General features: G+C 37.3%; 1 protein-coding gene across 10 annotated transcripts in view; it reads right to left on the bottom strand.

Moving 5' to 3' along the window:
- Nucleotides 1-25,505, bottom strand: part of LOC110445903 (roundabout homolog 1-like) — a 129,660-nt gene that overhangs the window by 26,502 nt on the left and 77,653 nt on the right. For all 10 annotated transcript variants that reach the window (XM_021490755.1, XM_021490753.1, XM_021490761.1 and 7 more), the window contains exons 3-4: nucleotides 3,267-3,590; nucleotides 257-544 (exon numbers count right to left, since the gene is read on the bottom strand). In XM_021490755.1, the coding sequence (XP_021346430.1) occupies nucleotides 257-544; nucleotides 3,267-3,590 (612 nt within the window). The remainder of the gene's footprint in view (nucleotides 1-256; nucleotides 545-3,266; nucleotides 3,591-25,505) is intronic.

Genomic DNA, 25,505 nt, shown 5'->3' with positions numbered 1-25,505 from the left:
TGTGTAAGACTGAATGTATAAACCATCAGCGACAGTGTAATTGCTGAGGAATCTTTAGTCCACACAAACAATTACTTCTCGTATCCATTGTTCATTTCTAGACTCGAAATTTCATCAATTTCAATGAATTACTTCCCGACAAACTTCTCACTTTTATTTCTAAATGAGAAAATAACTCTGTGTAAGGTGTTTCTTAATTTGGCTGGCCAATAAACTTTGGAGATCTATCTGCTTGTCCAGAATCAAGTCTATTTACCTAAAACTTTGAGTGTTGCTGGACTGCTCTCCCGTTCCCCGGCCTTGTTGCTGGCAATACATTTATAGATGCCTGCGTCCCGTTTTCGTGTAGACGTGATGACGAGGTCACCGTTGGGTTTGACCTGGAAGCGGTTGTTACTACTTCCTGTCTGAATCTGTTCGCTGGATTTCAGCCACAAAATGGTTGGTTCTGGTTCCCCCTTCGGTGGCTGGCAGTGAAACGTAACGGTCTCCCCTACCGCTGCAGATTGGCCGGACGGAGATTCACGGAAATTATCTTTCAAAACTGAAAAATACAAGAAAGATGTATATATTTCTAATATTATTTTTTAATCAATTTTTTTAATTGGATATCAAAAATACTTATATAGGTGTGAAGATAATCATACTACAGAAAAATATCTTTATTTTCGTAACGAAAGAGCACGGTACCAAAATCTGTGGTAGTTAACCATTATAAAGGTCTGTGATGGACCACACAAACGACTATATGGTGTCACACCCCACAGACTGTGTCTATCCCTCAAGCCTCCACTAAACCCTGATCACGGAAAAAAATAAACATATATATAAATCTACTCAAGTTTCTTACGGCCTCCTGTTTTGCTTTTACCCAGCGATTTATAGTTTGGAATTTGAAGTTCACATCGTTAAATACATTTTTCATAACTATCCCATTTTTATTGGTGAGGTGTCATGTTTTGTTGATCTACTTAACATGATGGATATCAGATGCCTCCTGTTTCTCCACCAGGGGGCGCTACCTGCTCTGCGATAAATCATCAAATTAAATTTATTCCTTTTTTTTTCTTCTCATTCCATCATATAGATTCTGGTAAAGAGTGGCCAATTTCGATAGGAATCCCAGATCAGGAGAACATCCCTACGGTAAATGTGACAAAATATTGTCGGCCCTTGATAACATTACACAGTTTAACTTCTTTAAATATTTTTGTAATGATATATTTCAGATAAAAACTGCTTGTGTTTCTATAAAATATTCTTTGTTATGGTACGGACAGTTGCCAGAATGTTTGATTTTTTTAAAGATTTATTGCCGTCTGAATTTTGCGATATTTACCGTAGGCCTGATAAGAAATGCAGAGTGATTCCACTGATATATCACAATCCACTTGGAGTATATTAAACCTATCAGACCTGACCGAGGAATCAGCAGGCTTCATGCTGCGGACAATTTCATCTTCAAACGCTGAATTTTTATACGTTTAATGATTCTATGAAAATGCTTTGAAGGGAATAAATTGAATGGAAAATTACATCAGCTTTTCTTCCTTTAGAAAATTAATTTCTGTGTTTATTTCGTCAAAGAAGGAAATATATTCTCATGATGAACGACTGCACGCAGGTGAATCACTTTCGAATTCTACGTGGAGCGGAAACCTGACAGAAGATTTAAATTTGGCGACACAGCAGTAACAGTGCTACCCAAAGTCGACGTAGGATCGTCGACACAATGTTAACAGAATTTGTCAAATTGTGGTCACGGAAAAACATTAGTATTTTCGCATTTCTCGACTTGAATGATCGCGGTGAATCAAAACACACGCTGTTCCATGTGGAAAGAATATTGATTTCAGATTATCGGGAATATATAGTAAGGAAGTGAAATTTGACTAACATTTGGTTTAATTAAGCGTATACAGAGCTCCTTCAGCTTGACCCTCTCACCTGACGCTTGGTTAGCTTAACCCAACAAATACTACAACGCAACGTCAAGCTAACTGTTCACTGACCCCCAAAATATCAACATGGAAGGTTCCAATGAATGTGAAGTGCAGTTCATCTTGAAATATTAGGGATGACAGGGTTAATGGGTTTATGTAATAGCGACTTTATGTATTAATTAATATTATGATAAAGGAGCTCTGGGATTTTCTGTTAACGATGAAAATCGCTTCTTTATGAAGTTGAATTGTTCCATTATGACAAAGAAAAAGAAAAAAAATGTGTGGTAGTTACATAATCTAGCACTTAATTCCCGTTGGATGTGCTATGCCTTGTTGTTCGTGATACGGATGGTTTTGCAGGGTTAAACACCATCAAATCATTAATCTGCACAGTTGATTCTTCAATAATAGCGTACAGACCACTCTTCATTATCGTAAACATCACAGACATCTTTAGACATGTCCAACGCATAAATAGCTTACAGCAGTTTTAACACAAATTTTCAAAATATGTTTCTTGAAGAAAATTTCACAAAATTAAAAAAATATTTATGTGTTTCTTGTCTTTCGACAGTCATTTAAATCCTATTTATGTAATTTTACTTACAAATTTCTATCTCTTTGAACATATTTCATATTCAGATTTTGTGTTATATGATTGTAAAGCTTATCATTTTTTAACAACTTGGTTCATAATGCTGTTAAACTATATATGATTTCCAACATAGCGATCCAATATTTTTTCTAGAGTACCCCTTATCTTAGACGCATATTTTACCTCCCACATATGATCTGATGTTTGTACTGTGCAAAATCTTTCAACTTTTTTTAAAATCCAATTTTATTGCTACAATTTGTTTTTTTCATTTAAAAACTACTGATAATCTATTTTTGCATCGTATAACCTGATCTTCAACATATCTGTTTTCTTTTAAAGGCAATTGCACCCAAAACATATAAAAAAATATTATCAGATAACTTTGAAAGCTTATATATATGTATGAACTATTAGTAGAAATGTATGAATATAACACACGCATTTCCTCGTAAAGTCACCCCAGTAACATTTTCTTTCACACACTCCCAAAAAGCCTACGGCTCTTTGTAACAGGAACACCGGTTCTCATTTCAATCCATTTCAAACAGTCTCGCAACATGTCAGAAGGCTAAAAAATATTTGTTGAGTCCAAAATCTAAAACTACAAATTTCCCTATAGACTTTGAAGATAGAATCTTTAAGGAATTGGAGTCTACCATCAGATTGGTTCGTTTATTTTGTGGAGGATTTTAATATTTTCCCCATCAAAGCTAGAAACTTACCAGCAATTTTCAGCGATGCATTTCGACTTATTGCACTGCCATGTATGTTTGTTGCGTTGCAGTAGTATACTCCGACGTCCGTTTCCTTTTTGTTGTGCGTTACACTTAGAAAAAATAATTTCCTGTCTTCGATTATCATCTTCGGGGACGATGGATTTTCAGGATAGGTGATCACGCGATCGTTATTGTGATACCACGTTATGGTGGGTTTAGGGTCGCCCTCCGCCCGACAGTCCAGGGTTTCTGGGTTATTAGGCGATAAATAGTCATCTTGTGGATGTTCCGTAATTCGAGGGTTCGGTAAGTTCTGGTTCGGGGCAGCAGCTGTAACGAAAAAAATAAACAATTTAGGTTGTGGTGCTACCAACTACAAACAGCTACAGACATTTATTATTTATTAATTTCATATCTATATTTCATTAATTCTACAAAACAAAGAATGACATTTGATTCAATATACATTTAATATGACATTTTTTCCTATTTTCATCAACTTCTCTATTTCCTCTGAAGTGGCTGATAACACTTCCTGTATTGTCTCGTTGCCATAGAAACCACAGCCATGACAACAGAGGATGGGGTTACTCTGACATCATAAAACAATGTGCCTGGAATATTAATGTCCAATGTGATGGACAGATCCAATTTGATCTGTTAAATGGAATTCTAGTGACCGCCTCATTAACATACTGACCAGTTGTGCTGACCGCTACAGGTTTATTTGTTTTAGGACATGAATGCGCTGACCAAATATCTGAGGAGATATAGCGGGGCACCTTGAAAAGGTTGGAATTACAATAATGATAGCAACAGACCTTTGGTCAGTCAATAAATGTAAATGGTCATTTTCTCCAGCCACTGACCATAAAATTGACATTAAAGTGAATGACCGATTGGTCGGCTTGAGTAGGGAGCACCTGTTCCGTTGCCACATTTGATGACAAGTCAAAGTACTTGTGACATAAGATGGCTACTGACAACTGCTCTTCCATCTGGGCACCAGCACAAGGGGCCATAATCCAGTCAAAAGGGCCATCATTATAGGGGTTTAATGATCCCCCATAGGAATAAACATTTAAATATTTTACAGGGTCAAAGGGACAGAAAAGGCCAAAATATCAATATCATTAGATTTATTAGCATATCTGATGATAAACAAACAGGTCCACCAACTGTCAGAGATCAGAGAACTGGTGTCTGTGGAAATACTTATCAGTTATGATAAAACTTCCATATCCTGATAACCCTGTATAACATCCTGATAACCCTCCAACATCCTGATAACCCTCCAACATCCTGATAACCCTACATCATCTTGATAACCCTACATTTTTTAATCACTACAAATCAACCCTTCAGCATTTGCATAACCATTGAATACCCTGATAACCCTATATAACATCCTGATAACCCTATAACATTATGATAACCCTTGAACACCCTGATAACCCTATAACAACATGAGACCCTAAATCATTCTGATAGCATTGTAAGGACATGTTAACCCTATGGCAATCTGATAACCCTTTGACACCCAGAGAACCCTAAAACATCTTGACAACCCTATAGCATCATCATAAGCCAACATAACCCTGATGACCCTATAACACTTTGATAACCCTGATGACCCTATAACACTATGATAACCCTATCACACTATGATAACCCTGATGACCCTTTAACAACCTTACCTAGTACTTATTAATTATAATTCACACATCACCTTCGGAAACAAACACTGGATGAAATTTCCCCCCCNAAAGCTGTAGATAGGCTGTGTAGTTTTTTACGGGATGAAAGCATATAAATTCTATTTTGATTAGCCCTGAGAATCACGTGCGAGATAGTGGAATTGATGAGCATGGAGACATTTGTTGATAACCTGTATGAGCTGTAATTGACAAGTTGGGGGTGATAAGCCGACGTGATCAAGACGTATGTGAATGAGATCTGATAACGACCACCAATCTTGTATAGACCCCATGTCACGTACTTGTATTCCATCGTGTATTGTGGGGTCAGTTACCAAGGAAAGTTGACAGGGTCATCTTGGTGTTTGTAAAGCACACATATATATGTGCTAATATTTGTGTGCTAAAATCAGCAGGGTCATCTGGGTGTTTGTAAGGTGTGTGATAAAATAGATGTAACCTGAATTATTAATAGTGACATAGATTGAATATGACATATCTTCTCCATTAAAAAATACATTTTTGTTATCAGAGTTAACTTGTTTATATAGATTTTTTTCTCAATAGATAAATTTGCCTACAGAAACTTCATAACACTCACATGGCAACATTTTGTGCAACAGTCAATCTTTCCCAAAAGATTATTGGTTTCATAATAACATGTGTTATAACACTGGATTTACATAAATTTATCCAGGTTGAAGAACAAACCTGAACCCTTAATTCCTTAACCTGTGTTTTTTTCAAAGATATTTGTGAATAATATTTGAAAATGTTTCTGGTCCAAGATCCCCTTCCCTAATTGCGAGTACAAAATTACACTTAAATATCTAGTACAAGGGAATCTGGTGTCGGTCGGTAGGGGGTCGGATCGTCACTACCCAGGATCGACGACGCGTCACTACCCGGAGTGGACAACCCATCTATCAAACATTAAAGGTAACATTAAAAGCCAGTTCATGTCCTACAACTTCAAATATCACTATTTACATACAAATTTACAAGTTGGGGTTTAGGTACTCGTGGGTATAATCCCGCAGCCCTGTTTGTGTTGTCGCGTACACGTGTCTGGTGTCGTCTGGTGTCGTGTGGTGGATTGTAAACAGGCTACGTGACTCTGCCTGTGGATGTGAGAATGTTCGACCTGAAGTGTTTACTTGGCGGTAGACAAGGCGAGAACAGGCAAGATTAGGGGGCTTCACACCCATTCCTGCAAAACTCAGCATGCTGTTTGTAATCTTTTCTTACAAATCTTCATTTAATCAAAATGAAAGAAAAAAATATATTAATTAACGTTTTTTTACAATGTCGGGTAGTAATATATTTGTACAATTAGAATTAAATGATTCGGTACAATAATGATATTATACTCCGAGCACTATAAGCAGCACCAGTGACGACGTCGCAGTCAAACATTGCAGTGCCAGGCCTCAGGGAGTGGGAGCTAATTTAGTCCACGTAGAATTTTAACCACATGATGAATGAGGCTCCCTCTACTTTGTGAGAAAACAGATAAATGTTATAAAAATGTTTGTGTTGCCAGTATGTTCCTGCTACATGCCGTTTCTGCAAGATATGTTAATTGTTCACTCGCAGTAAACACATGTAGAGTGTGTATCGCATGGAGGCTCCGCAAAGCTGGTCCCCATATAAAATGTTTGTGTGTACAGGGGCTCCGGAGGCTGCAAACATAAACTGTTTGCAAGTGTATTTTTTTTGCATATTGTTAAACTTGATGGCTCTTGAGGCTGATCAGCCTACAATACATGTATGCCTGAAATTGTTTTTTTTACTGTAATTTATTTTTAACCATTTTATGGGAGAAACGGGAATGTAAAATGCTGAATTTTCCATTTTTGAGTAAACAGCCAAAACAATGGTGGCAATGAGGAGGAAAGAAACACGTGCCAGTTCTCCCCAGGGGGATGACCGCAGCAGGAACACATGTAGTCCTGCCATCACTGACCAGTGCTACACTCATTGACCAGTGTAAACAATGACCGCTGCAACTTGTCAGAAGCTCTGGACTGGTCATTCTGGTGGTCTATTGGGCAGATGGTGGCTAAAACTGACCAAATATTTGGTCAAAATTTTACAGATCACTTATGACCAAACAGTATCTATCTATTATATACCCAGCTGTACGAAAGTTTTCTGACCAATGTTAGAGTTGTCTGACCAGTGTTAGAGTTTTCTGACCAGTGTATCCGGTCAAATAGACTTCTACCAACACCCCTATGTTAAAAGTCAGAAGCATTTTGTTGAATCTCCTATGAAAATTAATATGATAATAATATAAACAGATTCTTCACTCATTCACCCCTTAAGACACATTTGAACTCTTCCAATTCAAAGGTTGGAATAGTTCATTATAAAATTTCAGGGGTGTTTTCTGACACAAGATTATTACCATAAATAACAGGTTAAATTATATCAACTTTAATAATGTATTAATATGTATGCTACAAATCAAGTGTATATAATATGTTGTATGTGAGGTATGTATTGTATTGTAGTGTATGTGTTATATAACATATGAACTTTGAACCTCTGTTAGTACCCATGGTTCCTCTCCACCCATTTACACCTGTGGTTTTTAATATTCAATCACTACATCCCCTTAAACGCCCTAAATTGTGTGAAAACTGATTTTTTATTGGACTGGTCAATTGGTCAATCAGACAGGGCGTGCTGGACACACCAGCTTGACCATGGGGTCATCATAAACCAGGGCGGTGATGACAGAATGCTGGCAACCTGACCACACCGCCATGTTGGGACTGGTTTCCATTACAAAGGGGGCGGAGGTGTTGATGGCTGACCGATACTGGACATGATACTGGACATGATACTGGACACCTCTTGACCATTGTGTGGGAATGTCCGAACAAATTGGTGATATATTATTGTGATCTATGGATAGGGCAAGTGGCATGTTTCACTGGGAATTGGGCACAGTGTCTACCACAGATCAGAGGAATAATGTCCTTTGATAAGGCCAAACTGGACCTGGTCAGGCTGATTGGTGATTGGTTATAACATGGTGGCTATAGTCAGTCTCTAGTGTCATCTCAACCTGGACGAAGGGCTGACCACCGAAGTGTCAATATAAATCTGTCCAGAGTGTTGATATAAATCCCAATATCGATAAATACGTCTTGCAGCAATTCTCTGAACTTAACCACTTGGAAGGAATGAGTCACTTCAAGCCTTCCCCATTTGTGATAGAAAAATTGTTATTGGGATCACAGCAGTGTCTCCCACCCAATAATAAAATCTCGCTCTTCAATGCTCTTGTCACATTTGCATAATATCACACAATTTACACAAGAATCTATATGACAAAGATTGATGGTCAGCCTGGAACGGTTTTGTGCGATAAGGAAATAAGTCCTCGTAGAGATCTTCGGTCCATCCATCTCCGTATCAGAAACACTGGCAAAATACCCCGTCAATCCATCAATGCTAAAATTACTGCGAGACCTGCCCCCGGAGTTAATAAACATTGAACTATTGGGTCCTTCGCGAGTTAATAAACATCAAACTATTTGGTCGTATCCTTGTAAGTACTCTCCTTTACAACTTCCTATACCCTTGTCAGTTCAATGAAGCTAATTTTCCTGTAATGATATTTCGGAGGAAATTTGCGCGGGATATTGGCAGTCCGCTAGTCTTACAGGTCTTTATGGTAACGCTAATACCGCCAATTTGGAAGAAACTCGCCGGGCAAATTATTGATAATGTTAAAAGCCTTTCCAGCGAGTAAAATTACGCCAATGTCTACCAATCACCATAGTGACGACGTCCCTGATTGGATTTTCTTCTGGTGTCAATATTCTGAATCTTATAACGACTGAAAAAGGTTTCATTAAAATATTCATCTCAAGTTTCCATACACAACAGAGAAAGATTTTTCTCATAGATAAGAACCCTCAGGAGTCCCCCCACAAAAACTTCTCAAGAAGGAAAGCTATAGTATTGGTTTTAATTTTAATGAGAGGCCTAAAATACCCAACTCGTCCCCTGTCCCTCTTAATCTCTTTTTAAATCCAATCATTTTTCATATAGCAACACTAGACATTGTAAAAGCACTTCAATATTCTCTGTGAAGAAACAATTATAATGATATAATGATTTTGAAGACGAGAAAAATGAACAACTACGACTTAGGGAGTCAGACAGGCAGGCAGACATATATACTGCCAGTTTCCTCACACATGGCCATAACTAGATACAAAATCGACCGAAATATTAACAAATATGCGGAAAGAGTACCACAACCCAGAGCAGGAAACAAGGGTCAGGTGCTACGAGACCCGACCGACTCTCGTTTACACAGGTTTCTTCCGCACCATTAAATTCCTATACGTTTTGACAACTAAAAGACCTAATCAAAATTTAATAAACTTTCACAAAACTGTAACCCTTGCCACACCTGTAGGAAAGTGCATAGGTTTAATGTTTTCACGCTTGTGTCGAAATATCGTAATGATCGAAGGACCATTTTCGTTTTATTATGATTTCTAAATTGCCGTAAATATTTGAAGAACTACTAGGTACAATACAATATGCCTTTTTTTTTAACGATAGTAAAATGCAATACCATAAATAAATTACATCTTCAAATGAAATATGAGTCGACTGTTTCAGAAGGGGTAAAAAAAATTGAAATCCTTCACAGACTTGGTCTGGGTTAAATCTCAGCATTTGTGCGGATCTGAAAACACCTTTGACATTGTCTTCACAGTCACAACTTCTGTCATTGTGAGACGGTAATATTTGCTCGTGTTATTAGGAAAGTTATTGCCACCTGATTCCCATTATAATGAGAGAATTAATTGTAAGTGATTTATTTACATACCAATCAAATGATATTTAATTTCCTTCTGATCCCTCCCAGTTACATCAGTCAAAACAGGAATGCGACCGTAATGTACACATATTTACACGATTCCTGCCAAGTACACCTCTTAAATTCAACACTCTTGATTTATTTAAAGACATTTTGATTTTTTATTAGAATTCTTTTCCTTTCTATAAAAAGGAAATGGATAGGTGTGCAGGCGAAATATTTCTAATATTTTTTTTATTCTATTTTATTTTTCAAATATTTTAAGTCTGTGCAGAATTCAGGAAGTTATGAAAGTTCTCAAATCTCTTAAAAAATGAATTTAATTCAAACAAAAGCATTTCAAATTGACTGGGCATTTTGACATGAGGTTGATACCACCTGGTGAGAAACTTTTGACATGCAGAGTTTAGGGTGCCACCTGGTGAGAAAATTGTGACAAGCTGAGTTGGTGGTGCCACCTGGTGGAAAAAGTTTGACATATTGGCTAGGTGCTGCCACCTGTTGGGAGCGAACACTGAGTTCAGACATCCTCACCAAAGATACCCTTATGTAAAACTTCTGTAAAAAAAAATATCTTTTTATAGCCAGGATCAAATTGACTCGCCTTATCGAGTTCATATGTGGCTTTGGTCAACTGTTAACTGGGGTCTGTGATCCCTCAATTAAACTTTGGGGAAGCACTCTCCTGTTAAACATGACCTGTCGGTAACATATGACAGGGGCATCGGAGCGGGCCAGAGTTTATGAAGGGTAGAGGTATTAAACTCTAGATATTGGCTCAGCTCTTTGAACCCTCCCAAAGCGTGTACATGAAACATGTGCAAGTCCAATTTAAAACGCAAAAAGGCGAAAAATACTTGAGAGAAAATCAGCATGTAGGTTTTTTTTCCAGCTTGTTCCGTTACATGATACATGCGGTAAACAAGTGTAAAAGATTACCGGTAAGCGAGATTATAGCGTGGCTTTACAGCGTGAATAGAACGTGGCTTCATGATGTTATAATTTGAATATACACAACAAAACAAACCGCAAAGTGAACACAAAGGTTTTCATATACACGAACAAATTAAATGTCAGAAAGGCGAAAATTGTACAGTCTCAAGTCTTTCCTCTGTTTAAAACAAATAATCGGAGAACAGAGAGAATTCTGACCGGCCACTTGAAATGCTAGCCTGTCAGGGCGGCTGTTTTCCCAACTGTTCACACTGTGCCAACATTTTAACAGTAATTGTCCAATGCCACATGCACGCTTTTGTTTCACGACATGAAATTATTTTTCTTTAAAACATCAGACGGACTTTAAATGTGAAAATAAACCTAGTAAAGGGGAAATTTGTCTAGGACAGAAATCTCACTCATTTCTATCAGTCGTCGACCTTCTTGTGTATTTCATAAAAGTATTTGAAAAGGAAATTCGTTTCTGTTTGAAATGAATGAACTACAGTAGAACTAAGCTTTAGATACATCTATATACTTACTAAATCCAGAAAACTTTATACACAAATTATGTTCTTTTAATTTATCAAAATCTTATATTCCCATCTGGTTTCACATAAAAAACACGAAAAGACCATATATTTTGTTAGGGCTAGCACATTTTTTTGTTTTCACCCTTTCAAGTACAATTTATATGATTTTTTTAAAGCTTTTTCGACCGTGTATTAGCCCTGTTGTAAGCTATACCTGTAAATGTGACAGCGAAACTTTAACAAAATTTACGAGAATTTTTCACGGTTAACTAATTAATATTCTTACACCTTCAAACACATTTTTGAAACAAAGTCGAGTAATCGCCTCCCTTTTACGAGCTCTTATAGTCATTCTTGCCTTTAATTACATGTAGGTCCTTGGCGAACAAATTTACCGTTTTGTTTGGCACATGAACAAAGAGATATGGAGAAGGGAACGCAAGTGTTTTGAATTAAAAACATCTCCGCAAACGAGAAAGCGAACAAATGCAAGCGCGCCAAAACCATATCAAATCCGAACGGCTGACATCATACTATAATTCTGACACGTTGGGCCGAGACCACAGCAGTTCTGGTTTCAAGGGTTTATGGGAAGTCTCAAAATGTTGAACTAAGTACAAACAATTTGTGAAGTTTTCGGCTACTTGATTTTGTGGATTGGTGTAAACGGCCGGTGCTAATCAACATACAGAGATGATTGTCGGATACAGCATCAACCGATTATAATACAACATGTCTTTTATGAGCGCTTCGTAATCTGTATACACGTTTAAGTGTTACCACAAGTGTAGTATTTCAGTGCTAATGAGCCTTTCTCATATCATTAGTGGGCAACATTACTGCAACTTGGCTATATCATCCCAGGTTTTCAATTTTCATGTTTCAAATTCTTCGGATATTATCGAATAAATATTTTGAAGATTTGATCATCTTAGATCACAGTAACTGTTGTCATGATTGGTTGTTATGTGTTTCTAAATATAACTCCCTGGTTTCCATAACTCCCTGGTTACCATAAATCCCTGGTTTCCATAACTCCCTGGTTACCATAACTCCCTGGTTACTATAATTCCCTGGTTACCATAACTCCCTGGTTACCATAATTCCCTGGTTACCATAACTCCCTGGTTACCATAATTCCCTGGTTACCATAATTCCCTGGTTACCATAACTCCCTGGTTACCATAACAATATGTCACTCTTTCTAATGAAACAAACATCTTCATGTCAATGCAAGATAATGCAAGAAAAACTAAAGCAAAATTAACTTCATCCATAAAACTGAATTATTTTGCAGGCAGCTCAATTAATACAAGACAAATAATTTCCAGCAAAAGTTGAAACAGTAATTCTCGGCAAATGAGACTAAATTTGGTGAAAATGGTTGATTTTTGGCTTAAATAGCGCTTCAATCTTATCAGGGGGGAATGTCCTCCACTGGAAATGTGTATAATCTCCTTACGTGACAGTGAAGGCCAGACAGAAAGCCAGTTATTATACATAGCAGCATTGTGCTATTGGGAATTCAAACGAAGGATCAAAGAAATTCCTACAGTAAATTGCTATTTTTTCTTTCAATTAAGTAAATCAGAGAAAGAAAAGTGCTTTTGTTATAAATGGAAAATTTCGTTTTAAATCAATTTTGCGGTAGCGTCTAGCCGGAATATGTCACAAAGACATTAGCTAGCTCTGCTGTGGTGTGTGACAACACAGTCGAAGACAAAATACATGATTCTTTAAAATTCAAGATAACATCATGCCCTGATTACAGAAAGAGTGGTCTAGTTATCATATATAACATTCAAATTACGATATCATTTTTTAAACCCCCTCCCCAATTGTTAATTGTCATAGTTCTAGTTAAATTAAAGGCAAGTAGATTGGTTCTGGATGTTCCAGCTATCGGCAAGACACTGGGAAACTCACTATTCCGTCTTTGTGTATTGCAGAGTTATCTTCTCTTGAGAGCAGGGATTGATTGTTACGTCATTTGTTTGCGAGAGTAACGTCATCAATTTTTGAGAAAACGACGTAATTTTCTCACACAATCCAATGACGTAACAATCAATACCTGCTCACAAGAGAAGATAAGTCTGCAATATGCAAAGACAGAATAACCGGACAGATGATTATAATGGTCTTTTTCTTCCTAGTTAACCAACAGAACTCTTCTTTAACGGGAGATAAGAAAGTAAGAATGTTAGTAGATGCATGGAGCATTTCCAAATATAACCCCAAGATAAATGATGGTATATATCTCTGTATGTAAACACTCTTGTCTTTTAATAGCCAGCTTATGGTGTGCCTCACCGGAACTCTATGGGGATGAAAAACACGAAAGTACATTAAGATGCACACAGAAACTCCATTCTACAACATTAAAATAATCCTCCTCTGAGCTTATTTAAATTGGTAGACAGATATATTTTATTTTCAAATTGATCTGAAATGGACCTATAGCCATCCAAAATCTTTTTATTTTTTTATTTTTTTAAATTGATCCAAAAGTTTTGTAGGGAATCTCTAGAAAGCAGGGAAAGTAAACGAGGTATCGTAGAATGATCTAGATATGGTACCTACGGTATTCTAGGAATTAAATGTGATCAAAACATTAAAGGTTACGACCATTTTTTTTTAAATTCATTGCATGAGGCTACTAACGTTAATACAGAATTAACCACCTGGGGTTCGTGTGCAGTAGTATCTTTTTGATTATCTTCCCTAGGTATATCAGAAACAAGAAACAAGGCAAAGACACAGTGAAGATTATCAGGACCACCTGAGAAAACAAACCTCCACTTCTAAAGAGTTACAAGCTGTACAAACATAGATAGGACTCAGATCAGTGTATTATACACACAGGTCACAGTCTGACAGAGGTTTGAAGTAACCCCTACCACAACAAACATAGACAGAACTCAGATCAGTGTATTATACACAGGGGTCACAGTCTGACAGAGGTTTGAAGTAACCCCTACCACAACAAACACATGTAAAATGGTGCTATACCATCAATATACAATTAATACTCAATATGAAATTACACTACCTCATGAATACCCCATTATATTACAATAAATCCTGTATTACAACATGTCATCCCCCATATTACAATACATCCCATAATATTGTACCCTTGGTATTACAATACAGTCCCCATAATATCAAAATACACCCCATAATACTTAACATAATACACCCCTGCAAAAGGATAAAATCTGTGGCATTTGTAGTTCTTAACTCATTCACCCCTGAAATTTCATAATGAACAATTCCAATTTTTTGAATTGGAAGATTTCAAATGTGTCTTCAGGGGTGAATGTGTTAATAAGGAAATGTTGGTGTCATGTGCTGTTTGAATAGAGTTTACATTTCTACAAAAACTAAGAAAATAATCAGGATTTGAAAATAAATGATTTTTTTTTTTAATTCATGACTCCCAGACTAACTGGTTCCTTCTATGGGATGACATTGTTGTTCATGGGAAATTCCATTATCGGGCATGAAAGTGAAATGTAAATTTGCAGAAAAAACATACGTAAGTAGTTCGTTTTACATTTACAGAAAAGTTTAAAAGAACGTGCACCTGCAGTCAAGATGTCAAGATATATATATAAAGTTGGTTTAAAAACAACGAATTTTTTTTCATTTTATTTTTGCATGCCCAACTTCTGAAGTGATGGATTTTAATGTTTTTGCCCTATAAGACTCATTGAACTCGGAGACTGTGGGAACTTCAGGTTTGTGCCCTATATAAAGTAAGACACGTTCAGTTCAACTCAATCCTTTGGGAGTTTAATGTGAAACGGGAATTTTTACTGTACCATATATTTTAATTGCACAACTACCCACCTCAACTTTGTATATATTATAAGCCTTTTATTCTAAAATTTTAATAAATGGTAGTTTTGATTTTGTTTATGTAAAGTAATAAAAAACATTTATAATATTGCATCTCAATTTATATGAAAGTACGAGGGTAAAAAAACCTTCAACAACATGTGATACACGCTACCGTCAAAACTATCTACGTGATCAATATGATCCGTCTCCATGGCAATTTATCAAACAAACATTAATACTGAAGGTCTTCCTGTTACACAATATTGCAACTCAATTGAGAACTGAAAAGTTTTACATATGAATAAAAGGTCTGAAATATTAGATATCATCCCTTTTGATGAAATGAGCTGGACAAAGATCAAGACGGGATAAGTCCAATGTTGTAAAGTCGGGGTGAACAGGTTCAGAAAAACAATGAACAAAAACATAAAGAGATCACTTGTGCGTTTGGAAAACATACATTTGATAAAGCCTCTCAGGGGAACCAGACCAGTATACAGACCTGGAAGCAGGCTTTAATAGTGGAATGGCATTACAATAACTCCGGCAGAAATTCCTATATTTATTGTGGTTGACATGATGGTTACAGCGTTACAGCACTCCCACCACAGTTTATTACAGTACAGCCGATGTTACAGACAGATATACATTCTATAGTTATAGCGACAGGTTTACGACAAAGCGTCTATTTTCCAGATATCTATTGGTCAAAGAACTGGTATAAAAGCTAATCTTAATGTATCCAAGTCTCGACATCATACAATTCACAATTTTCTTTTATTTGCCAAATTCTGACAAGAGTCATTCATGTATCTATTGCATTTCAGTTTTTATTACCTAATAATTCTGAAACTCTCAGGAGAAAATTGTCTGGAAAGCATTGCCATCCGATCTCCGATATATCTTTTTCCATTTTTATGTCTTGTGTTCAGGAACAATTATCTAAATTACTTGGAGCGAAGAAGATACGGAAGGTAATTTGAAGGTTTCAACACGCAGACAACCCATTCTTGACCATGTAATATGGTTTCCTTCAAGTCTATCCCACAGATATCACCATATAAAGGAAAGTCTGACAATTTTAATTGTTCCAATTCGGATAATTCCACCAATATACATGTAAACGTACGAGGTAATACTGGTTTTTATGTTATACAGATGTACAAACTTTGGAAGGGGGGGGGGGGGGGGGGGGGGTNACTACACCATTACAAACATCCTCTGTCACACCAAGTATACAGTATAGTAGGTGTTATTGACAGGGGTCTGCTGTGTTTTATGTTCTCCGTGATTCTGGCAGTTTGACACATGCACACCAGACACAAAACACTGAACAGATTCACCGAAACAAGCTACAGCTAACATGCCTATAATTCCTATTGTTTGTACGTTAGGTCTGAGGGAACCGGAACCATGAAAAACACAAGGCGCCATGGATCCAGAATTTTGTAAAAGTAAGAAGGAGAGGGGGAGTTGTCCAGTTTTTTCAGGTATTCTGTCTCGGCATATGATTTATTAGACATTTCTCTCTTTTACGATTTTATATTTTCAAGTGAAAATGTTCAAACCCCCAGGACCCTCTGTCCCATCCAGACCCCTAGAACTCCACACCCTTAACCCTTCAACCCCTAAGATCTGCCCCTAATAGCCAGCTCAAGGCACTAATATTGACTCATAGAGTGATCACCACCGATGGCCACAGAGGAGATTTTCTCCTGTCACGGACACGGCCTCAGTAGAGCCGAGTAACAAGCTGGGACAAGTCATTAGCATGAGCAGGCATGCGCAACTTGCATGTAAATTCATGGTTGTGTGACACGATGTTGAGAGGCAGACCCCCCCCCCCCCCCCCCCCCCCCGNTGGCATCGCCCAGGCTCAGCACCAGCCACTGACTAGTGACAAATGTTTTGTTGAGGTGCACAGTGTTAAATACCAATAGTACAGAATTATTACTTAACCAGAGTTTATCAGTATGCCACGACTGATGAAGTGTTAATTTGGCTAGATTTAACTGCTTGTCTTCCATATCGCCATCACACCAGGGTTCATCACAAAGACAGCTGAACATTACCGACTAAATAATGTCCACAGGCTCCAACAATGACCAGCACAACAGCAGTATCTGACCACTAGTGACCATTGGTCACTCATTAAGGGCACATAACTACCATCTTTACTGTCCCTGATTGATGGGAAATTTCAATGCCATTCTGTAATTGCCAATTAGCTTGTGTATAAGCATTGCAGTGGCATGTCCGCCTGACGACCCATTTTTCCTGCTCCGTCCGTGTTAGCCTTCGATTACTCACACCACACAACGTTTAACAGTACATAGCGCATTGAACAGGATTTCTACTCCACCCTCACACGATTCTTAACACATCCAAAAGATGAGAACATCTGAAAACAATCGTACAACAGGGGGACACTTGGAGATTTGTCCTCCAGCCTCCGTAGCTACTAACGGAGGACACATGCAAACTTATCCTTCAACCTTGGTTTGTTACCAACAAATACACGTTTCATTAATTATAATATCCTATTACCTTCTACATATAGGAATTTAGTGATATGCATTTTGGAAAAACAACTTCCCTCCTTAATTCAATTAGAATGCTGCTGCCAGGTCTTTGCAGACATCAGGGAGCAGTGATTTTACGGAAAAGGAGTGAGCGTTTTCTATTCCGATACACAAAGATATTCGTAAGCCATGTGGTGGTGATGACTTTGTTTCTCTATGTTCCATTTTCTCCTTTATGAAACGGGAATTAATTCTGCAACCAATTATTACCCAACTGATGGCGCAGACAGTGGGAGTAATCATTGCACATGTGAAAGAGGGGAGTAATCATTATTCATTATTTTTCCACAAAATAATCATGAAATTAAACCGATGCAGAAAAACATTACCGCATTTTTTTAAACATATAGCCTCTCCCTTGCCACATGTTCAGTTATAGTAGTCACATCGTCTTTTGATGGAATCTGCCGTCAATATTGCGGAATTTTATTGGGTATGAAAAGGAATGTACGACTCCACCTCCATGCCATTAATTATACAACATGTAATATATATAATAACTAACACCATCTAATTCCGACATTCTGTCTGTTTATACGTCTACACAGTCACAACATTTCTCTGGTAAATATACAAATTACATAAAACCCACAGTAACCCTAGCTGTCGCTTGGCAACAGATCGTGGTTAAAGTTGCTGATATAAGAAGAAAAACATATTTTATGCTGATAAATTTCTCAATGGGGAGAATTATGTGTCGAATGCTTGTTTCAAACAAAAGCATATTATTACACTTGCCTGGGGCAATTTTAGTTTTTGTTTGGAAAATTCTGAAAGCTCTTTTTTATTCAGGAAAATTTTTAAAGCTCTTTTTTATTCATAAGGCAAAAATAATTAAAAATCTTCAAAACATGATCCCTTGTGTAACATGTTAATTGTAAACCTTGGTTGACATGATTTTTTTTGTAAAAATGTGAACTTGATGACCTTTTTGTCTAGTGTGACTGTTTTAAAAGGCAATTTTGTAGCTCTTGCCAACCTACGTGGGGTCTGACTCTTGTCTGACAAAATTAACGAGAAAAAGATTTAGAGCTTTAATTGAACAAGGTAAAAATAGAAACAATAATAGCAAGTAATTGTATTACAAAAACAAAAGTCAAATTCCATCCCAGTCCGTCAATTTGGGCAAAAACATGGCATGCACAAAGTCATTAAAATGCTTGACATGCAACCGTGTTAACACAGGCATGACAAACATTCTAAGGAACCCGATACATTATTAACTGACCAAAAAAAGACACAATCTGTCCGTTTCTTTACAAAACAGTTCGGCTTGTTTAGATATAAGCGTAATTGATGTTTTAGTGATATGAAGTGATCAAAAACAGTAACACTTCCTAAAAAAATCTACAATACAGGACAAAGTCTGGAAACTAAGTCATTCAGGTCTGAAAATTATCAACTCAGCTGTAACTTACAACACAACGGTTAACCTCACATCAGACTTGTAACTCTACGATCGTAATCGGTTAATCTGTTCGAACAGCCGACAATCATGTCTTAAGAAAGACATCAGTCTAATGCTGAAATAAATCTACCAATAGTAAGGTTTGTTTCTCAAGACAAAAAAAAAACCGGACATAATTTACAATGACCTTATTCAATAACAGAATTTATAATCAACACTTACAAGTTCCATAGATATTTTCAGAAGGAAAATATTCAGCAATTATCAACCCTGTTGGCTTTGATTTACCAGGAATTTGACGAGCAGGACAACTGACCAACAAAAGGTTGATTTTAATGGAAATAAAATCTGTCCAGTGGAGTCAGCTTTTAGTTCAATCATAGACAAAGGAGTCGGGCTTGATGAGGATAAAATATCGGAGGAGGGACAACCGGTAACCCAAACAAAAATGATTTCTGAAATATTTACGAGCGGCAAATCACTCCCCGTGAAATTAGTAGTCCCCAGTAAACCAGCTGTTGAAAGCTGTAGATGCCGGGACAATTTATTTTCACAGAGGAAACTCAGTTAATTAGTGGTCAACTATTCACAAAAGTGGTGGTCATTTAATTAAAATAAGGCACTGCCCCTTGATGTATGAGGTATCTAATTTATTTGACTTGACCTGTGATAGTGACCTGCCTGGAGTTCAAAGGTAAGGTACGAGGGAGCGGAGCCTGCCTCCCCGACTCCGATGACTGCAGCCCCCCTCCCCCTCTTTATCGCACTAGACGTGAATTCTACCATGACAAAACTTAGGATGTAATCAAGTTCAAATTTTTCACACATGTTTAAGTCGAAATGTGAGGAAATTCACAACTATCAGGCCACAGAGATTTGATCAGGAAATTAAAAGATACACGTTTAATTACCCATAGGAAATTTGAAGAATTTAAATGTACATTACAACATGTCTGAAGCCAACCTTCCCTGTACAGTCACTGGAAAACCTCACATTTCTGCTGTCATTTCTCAAGTGAAATTGGAGCAATACATTCGGATATATATATATAAAGGCACTCAGGAATGAATGAATGCTTGCTTACAGAAATATATTTATCAGAAAATTGATGGAGAATGATTTAGAAATTGATTTGAGAAAAAGAAACAGGGAAACAGAATGATGACGGCAGTTAGTATAACAGCAATTCAAACAAATGAAAACATATTGAAGATTTAATGTATATACATAAACCAAACCTGCATAATGCAACAACCTTTCTATTGAGGACAAAACACTGTACTATAGTTGCCATGGTGATGTTTTGATTACTGGTTTCACTGTATATTTTTCAGAACTTTTTAACTATTAACGGGAGACATTTGCACTTAAAATGGGGAAAACCTACCTCCGCTTTGTTTAAGTTCTCTAATATCTACTTACGAATACCTGAACGACCTTGTCGTGTGTGACCTGCTCTGACAAGAGATATTCGGTACATTGACCTGTGACCTGCTCACCCCTGTATTCAATCTTATAGATCCATTAACCTACCAAGCTGTACCGAAATCTCTACCGACACCAACATGGAAATATTTCAACATTAAAATCCAGTCTTCTGTTACATTGAAAAGGAAATCAATGAGAAATCAAAACAATTTCACCCGCCCTCTATTATTACAATTAAACTTGAGCACAAAATGCCAAACGGATCCTTGTCACGAGAACGTTTGAATGATGTATTTTAGTGTAATTGTGAGTAATATTCAGCAATTCAGAAAGCTGCTGAGGGGCATTTTGAACTTAAGGTAAACTTTGTATGTTACTAAATGTGAATTCAATTTAGTAAAAAAAGTCTCTATAATGTTTTTTGGCGTGAGTAAATCAAGACAAATTTGATTTGGAATCATGAATCGCATGCGGTGACGGATAATCTGATTTACTCTCCGTCTGACAGACATGAGAACTAGAGAAAGCATGACTTTATTTCTGTAACTGATTTAAACTAACCTGACTTCAAATGTTTCCCATCATGCAACATCTGACATCTACGTGGTGTGATGAAAATCATATGAAGACTGGAGGCGGATCATTATGAGGTAGTTGCTGCCCGTGGTTACAATTTATTTTCAATTTCGCCTTTCTCCATTCATTATATTGCAAGGTAGATTGAATTTGAGCTCTAATAATTTTCACGATGCAATTTGTCTCTTTTATTCAAAACATTAAACCTGAATTGAATGAATCATGACACGTTCGCATGCGTTAAACCATGACAGCGTTCATGTGGATCTTCCAGTATCTTTCTAAATAGATATCATTAAATATATTTGACAGAAAATATTGCCTGACAGCAACACAGCTAAACTGTTCACAGGCAATTTAGCTATCTTTGAAGTGAGCTTCATAAACTTCATTTATTTCCAATTTCCATCCATTTTTACTCGTCCCAACTTTGATTTATAAGAAATCAGGTGAGTTTGAACGCAGAAGTATTTCATGCCGAACCAAACTTGTTTTTCCTGATGATACCATGCGCCAATTTATCTGGCTCCTCCAAACGAATACTAAATCGCTATCGCCATGGCAAACATTAATATGTCTACTCTGTTTACTGCGAGACCGCACTATTCACTGCGGGACATCTCCTCCACTTACACACGAGTGTCAGAAATACCACAGTGACATCACTAATAAAAAATTAACAAAAGCCACACAAAATGTGTTTTAATTTACTTGAACATTTTTTTTGAATAATTAGCCCTTTTTTCCCCTTTTTTTTGGAATAAATTATTTTTCCCTTAGATGGGAGAGTTCATCATCATTTATGATTCATGCCATTAAATCAAATTAAAGCTCAGCAAAGTAAACATAATTTTGGTAATTGTATTTCAAGAGGAATGGATGGCTGGAAGTTAAATGCTATGTGTCTGCTATATTTGTTAGTCGAGGGTCTCTCGTCACAAATAATCCTCAATATCTCATCTCTGCAAATTAGTTTCATTGAATTTCATGATTAAATTTATATAGAAGCTCTTTACGTTTTCGGCCCGACACAAACCCCGATATCTGCTACATACACTTGGATCCAGTGTCAGATTGTCTGCCGACTTACCAGGTCTGGAAGGCTAAGTAGGAAATAGGGTTTTAGTTTCGTATAATTTCGGGAAGGATGCTCTGCAGTCCGGACAACTTTTCTTTAAAGGTGCAGTGTTCTTTTGAACTGTGGTGCTTAGCTGATAACCACAGCAGCCTTTCTCTGATTACAACAACCAATCTTTACCTCCTGAAACAAGAGAGTTCTCTAACACCCCTGATAAGGGCGGAGAGATACTGCAGGTATTTACCCTGAATTAGTGTGACATCCGAAATCCCCAAATATTTAACCCCCTACCAGCCTCGTTATCGTGAACGGTAGTTAGTTACAAGTGAACTTTGAGGGAGAGTTAGAGACTAATTTATCTCCAAAGTTTTTCTAAGCAAATATTCAAATGCTTATAGCGTCCATCATTGTCATTGCTACAGAGGAAAGAACTGTCTAAACTCTTAGTCTTCACATAGGAAATACTGAATCGTTGGTGTAAAGATATGTTGATTTCTTTTTCCGGAATGTACAAGAGTATCGCTCTACAAAACGTAAACAGATCCTGATGAATCTACACCCTTTGTACCTGACCCGTTACCGTGACAACTCGCACTACACATTAAGGTACCTAGGGTAACTACTCGGAGAATAAACATTTGTTATGTCTGGTGCATGGGTAGCATTTCACGGAAACATTAATAACACTGTCTCCTGATAGAGTACAGGTACCCTGGGCCGAATACCGCTAAGTCTACGACAAATACCGCCAGGTCTACGATAAAGTGTCTATCTGCTCAACAGGTACAAGATACATTTATTTCAATTTCAAGACAGTCACTCGTTTGCCCTGAACATCATAAGACATATTTCTTCTCAGGACATACCCTGATCACAGACACACTGTATTATCAGCTTTCTGCTTTTCATACATGATTAAGTAATAAACCTTAAGTTCAGTTTTTAGTATATTATTTTAAAAGAAAATTTGAAGCATGAAATTGTGGTATAAACTGAAGGTTAAAAACACAAAATTGAATTCCTCTAAATTTTCTGTCGAATACAGTGTTTATCGTGGGATATATCAACTTGTCAAACATACTCCAGAACAGAAATTGATGTCGAAGGTGTCTCTCTGTAACCGTGGAAACACAAGAGAACCCTCGTGTGAACTGGAGGACAAGAGCTGTATCAATCAAAAAACAAAGAATAAAACACAGGAATGTGAAAAGATCTGGGCAGAGGAAGTAATCTATCACCCTAGGTAAAACACACATGTTCCTTGACATTGTGAATGGTTGCAGGGTACATACATAACAAACATCATTGGGACCTGGATCAGTGGCTCATATAGGAGACAGTGAAAAATGACCAGCGCATTCTCAGGGGCCGTTATCTTCCTGGTAGCTGTGGTCATCTGTCTTCCTAAATTACGGCCATTTCTAGGGTCCTGTTGCAGTTTAGCCAGCTAAGAAATGGCCAAGTGGTATTCATCAACTGACCACTGGTCAAGTGATTAGCCCGCTGATGACCACTTCCTGGACAACATTTAGGTGGTGACTAGCGGCCAGTGTGTCATCAGCAGCCTCAGTCATCAATTAGTACCTCTGAATATCCATCACGTCGCCATGGTGATGACATAACATAAATTTTGATCAGAGATTTTTTTATCACAATTTATGTAAAGATTTCTTCTACATTTCTTTTTCTTTTCTTTCTTTCTTCTGTTTTTCTATCTTTTATCTAGAAGGTTTTTTCTATTCATATACAAAGCAATTTGCACTTGGCAGCTCTTGTTGACATAGCATGATATAAGAACATTGTACCTATTAACACTGCGAAAGTCCCCACCACGACAAACATTTGATTGACTTGGTAAATGGAGTATTCCAGAAAATCGCCTTGGCACAAACTCAGAGCGATGCTACGACAGACAGGAAGTTGGTTTCCACTTAGTGAACAGCCAATTATTACCAAGTTATGTAACGAGGCCCTTTCATCCTGGTCGGGACCTGTTACAACACTTGAACTGAAGAAAATATTCAGATAAACGGCTTAAAAGGTGGTCTTCATCTCACCCCTGTTTCCTCAGCAAACGCAGTGATGCAAAGACTATTGTGTAGTTTCTGTTTTGGGCGAATAAATATGATTTTTGCCCTTCACACTATATATAATAAAGGAATTAACCCCAAGCCATTATTTCTGCAGACTGGTTTTTACTTTTCTCTCGCTCACAATTAAACATCAAACTATCCTTACATTTTTTGCGTTGTTGCGAAAAGAGAAGATAATTTCCTGCCAATAATTGGGTTCGTGCGTTCAGGCCTCAATTAACTAGAAATGTTGTGTAAAAGAATCTTAACATTTCGTCATAATCAAATCAAACATTTTCCTTTTCTCGCCTAATCAACCGGGCGTTATAAACTTGCACGCAACAAATTTCTAAAATTCCCAATCAACACTTCAATATATGAAGTCCTACACATTTCTATAAAATACTTATTCACACTTTTAATAAACACACGAAGCTGACAGCATATTTTCACCCAAATTATATCCCAGGAACAGATTTCTTTAAAGGTTTCTTTCTTCATTGTCCTGCATTCGTAAAAGGAAGAAATTTATTTTGAACTAAAAGTCTTTGACCGCGTGAAATTTCATATGCCTGTGTTTTATTAGGATTTAAGTACAAAGAGTCTGTCGAACATAACTAGAACAAGCCGTCATGTGTTACATATTTTCCCCTTTTAATTGTTTTTATCCAATTAAAAACTATTTTGAAAGCAGAAAAATAGACCTTTTTAAAGAATTGTGGAAATGTTTGTGTGCATGAACCCCGGTGTGGAGTCTAGGGTTCGGAGTCTGGGCTGTGACCAGCTGACGGAGGAAATTTGTGGAGTCTAGGGTTCGGAGTCTGGGCTGTGACCAGCTGACGGAGGAAAGTTGTGGAGTCTAGGGTTAAGAGTCTGGGCTGTGACCAGCTGACAGAGGAAAGTCTCGTTACATTTAAATCGTTCTGTGACATACCCCCATTAAGTTCCTCGCTCAAGAATTCTACTCCGCCCATTAAAATGATTAATGTTAGTGTCTTTGTTTTAACTTAGTATGACCATCTGCCAAAACATGCCTTCTCAAATAGTTTTCCTCCTTATTTCACACTCTTTTCCTTCAACTATAACAATCTCCCCATCACGACCCCCTTTCCTCACCAATCTACCCAACCCCCTCCCCTTCCTTGAAGAGATCCCCCAACTTCCTCTATATCACCCCTTACCCTCACCCTGCTTCACAAAACAGTGTTCCTAAAGCAGAACTCTATAATTTGTAAAATG

The sequence above is a fragment of the Mizuhopecten yessoensis genome, unplaced genomic scaffold (assembly GCF_002113885.1).
Source record: "Mizuhopecten yessoensis strain PY_sf001 unplaced genomic scaffold, ASM211388v2 scaffold2411, whole genome shotgun sequence".
Taxonomy (NCBI): domain Eukaryota; kingdom Metazoa; phylum Mollusca; class Bivalvia; order Pectinida; family Pectinidae; genus Mizuhopecten; species Mizuhopecten yessoensis.
This window is presented reverse-complemented; position numbering and strand designations above follow the sequence as displayed.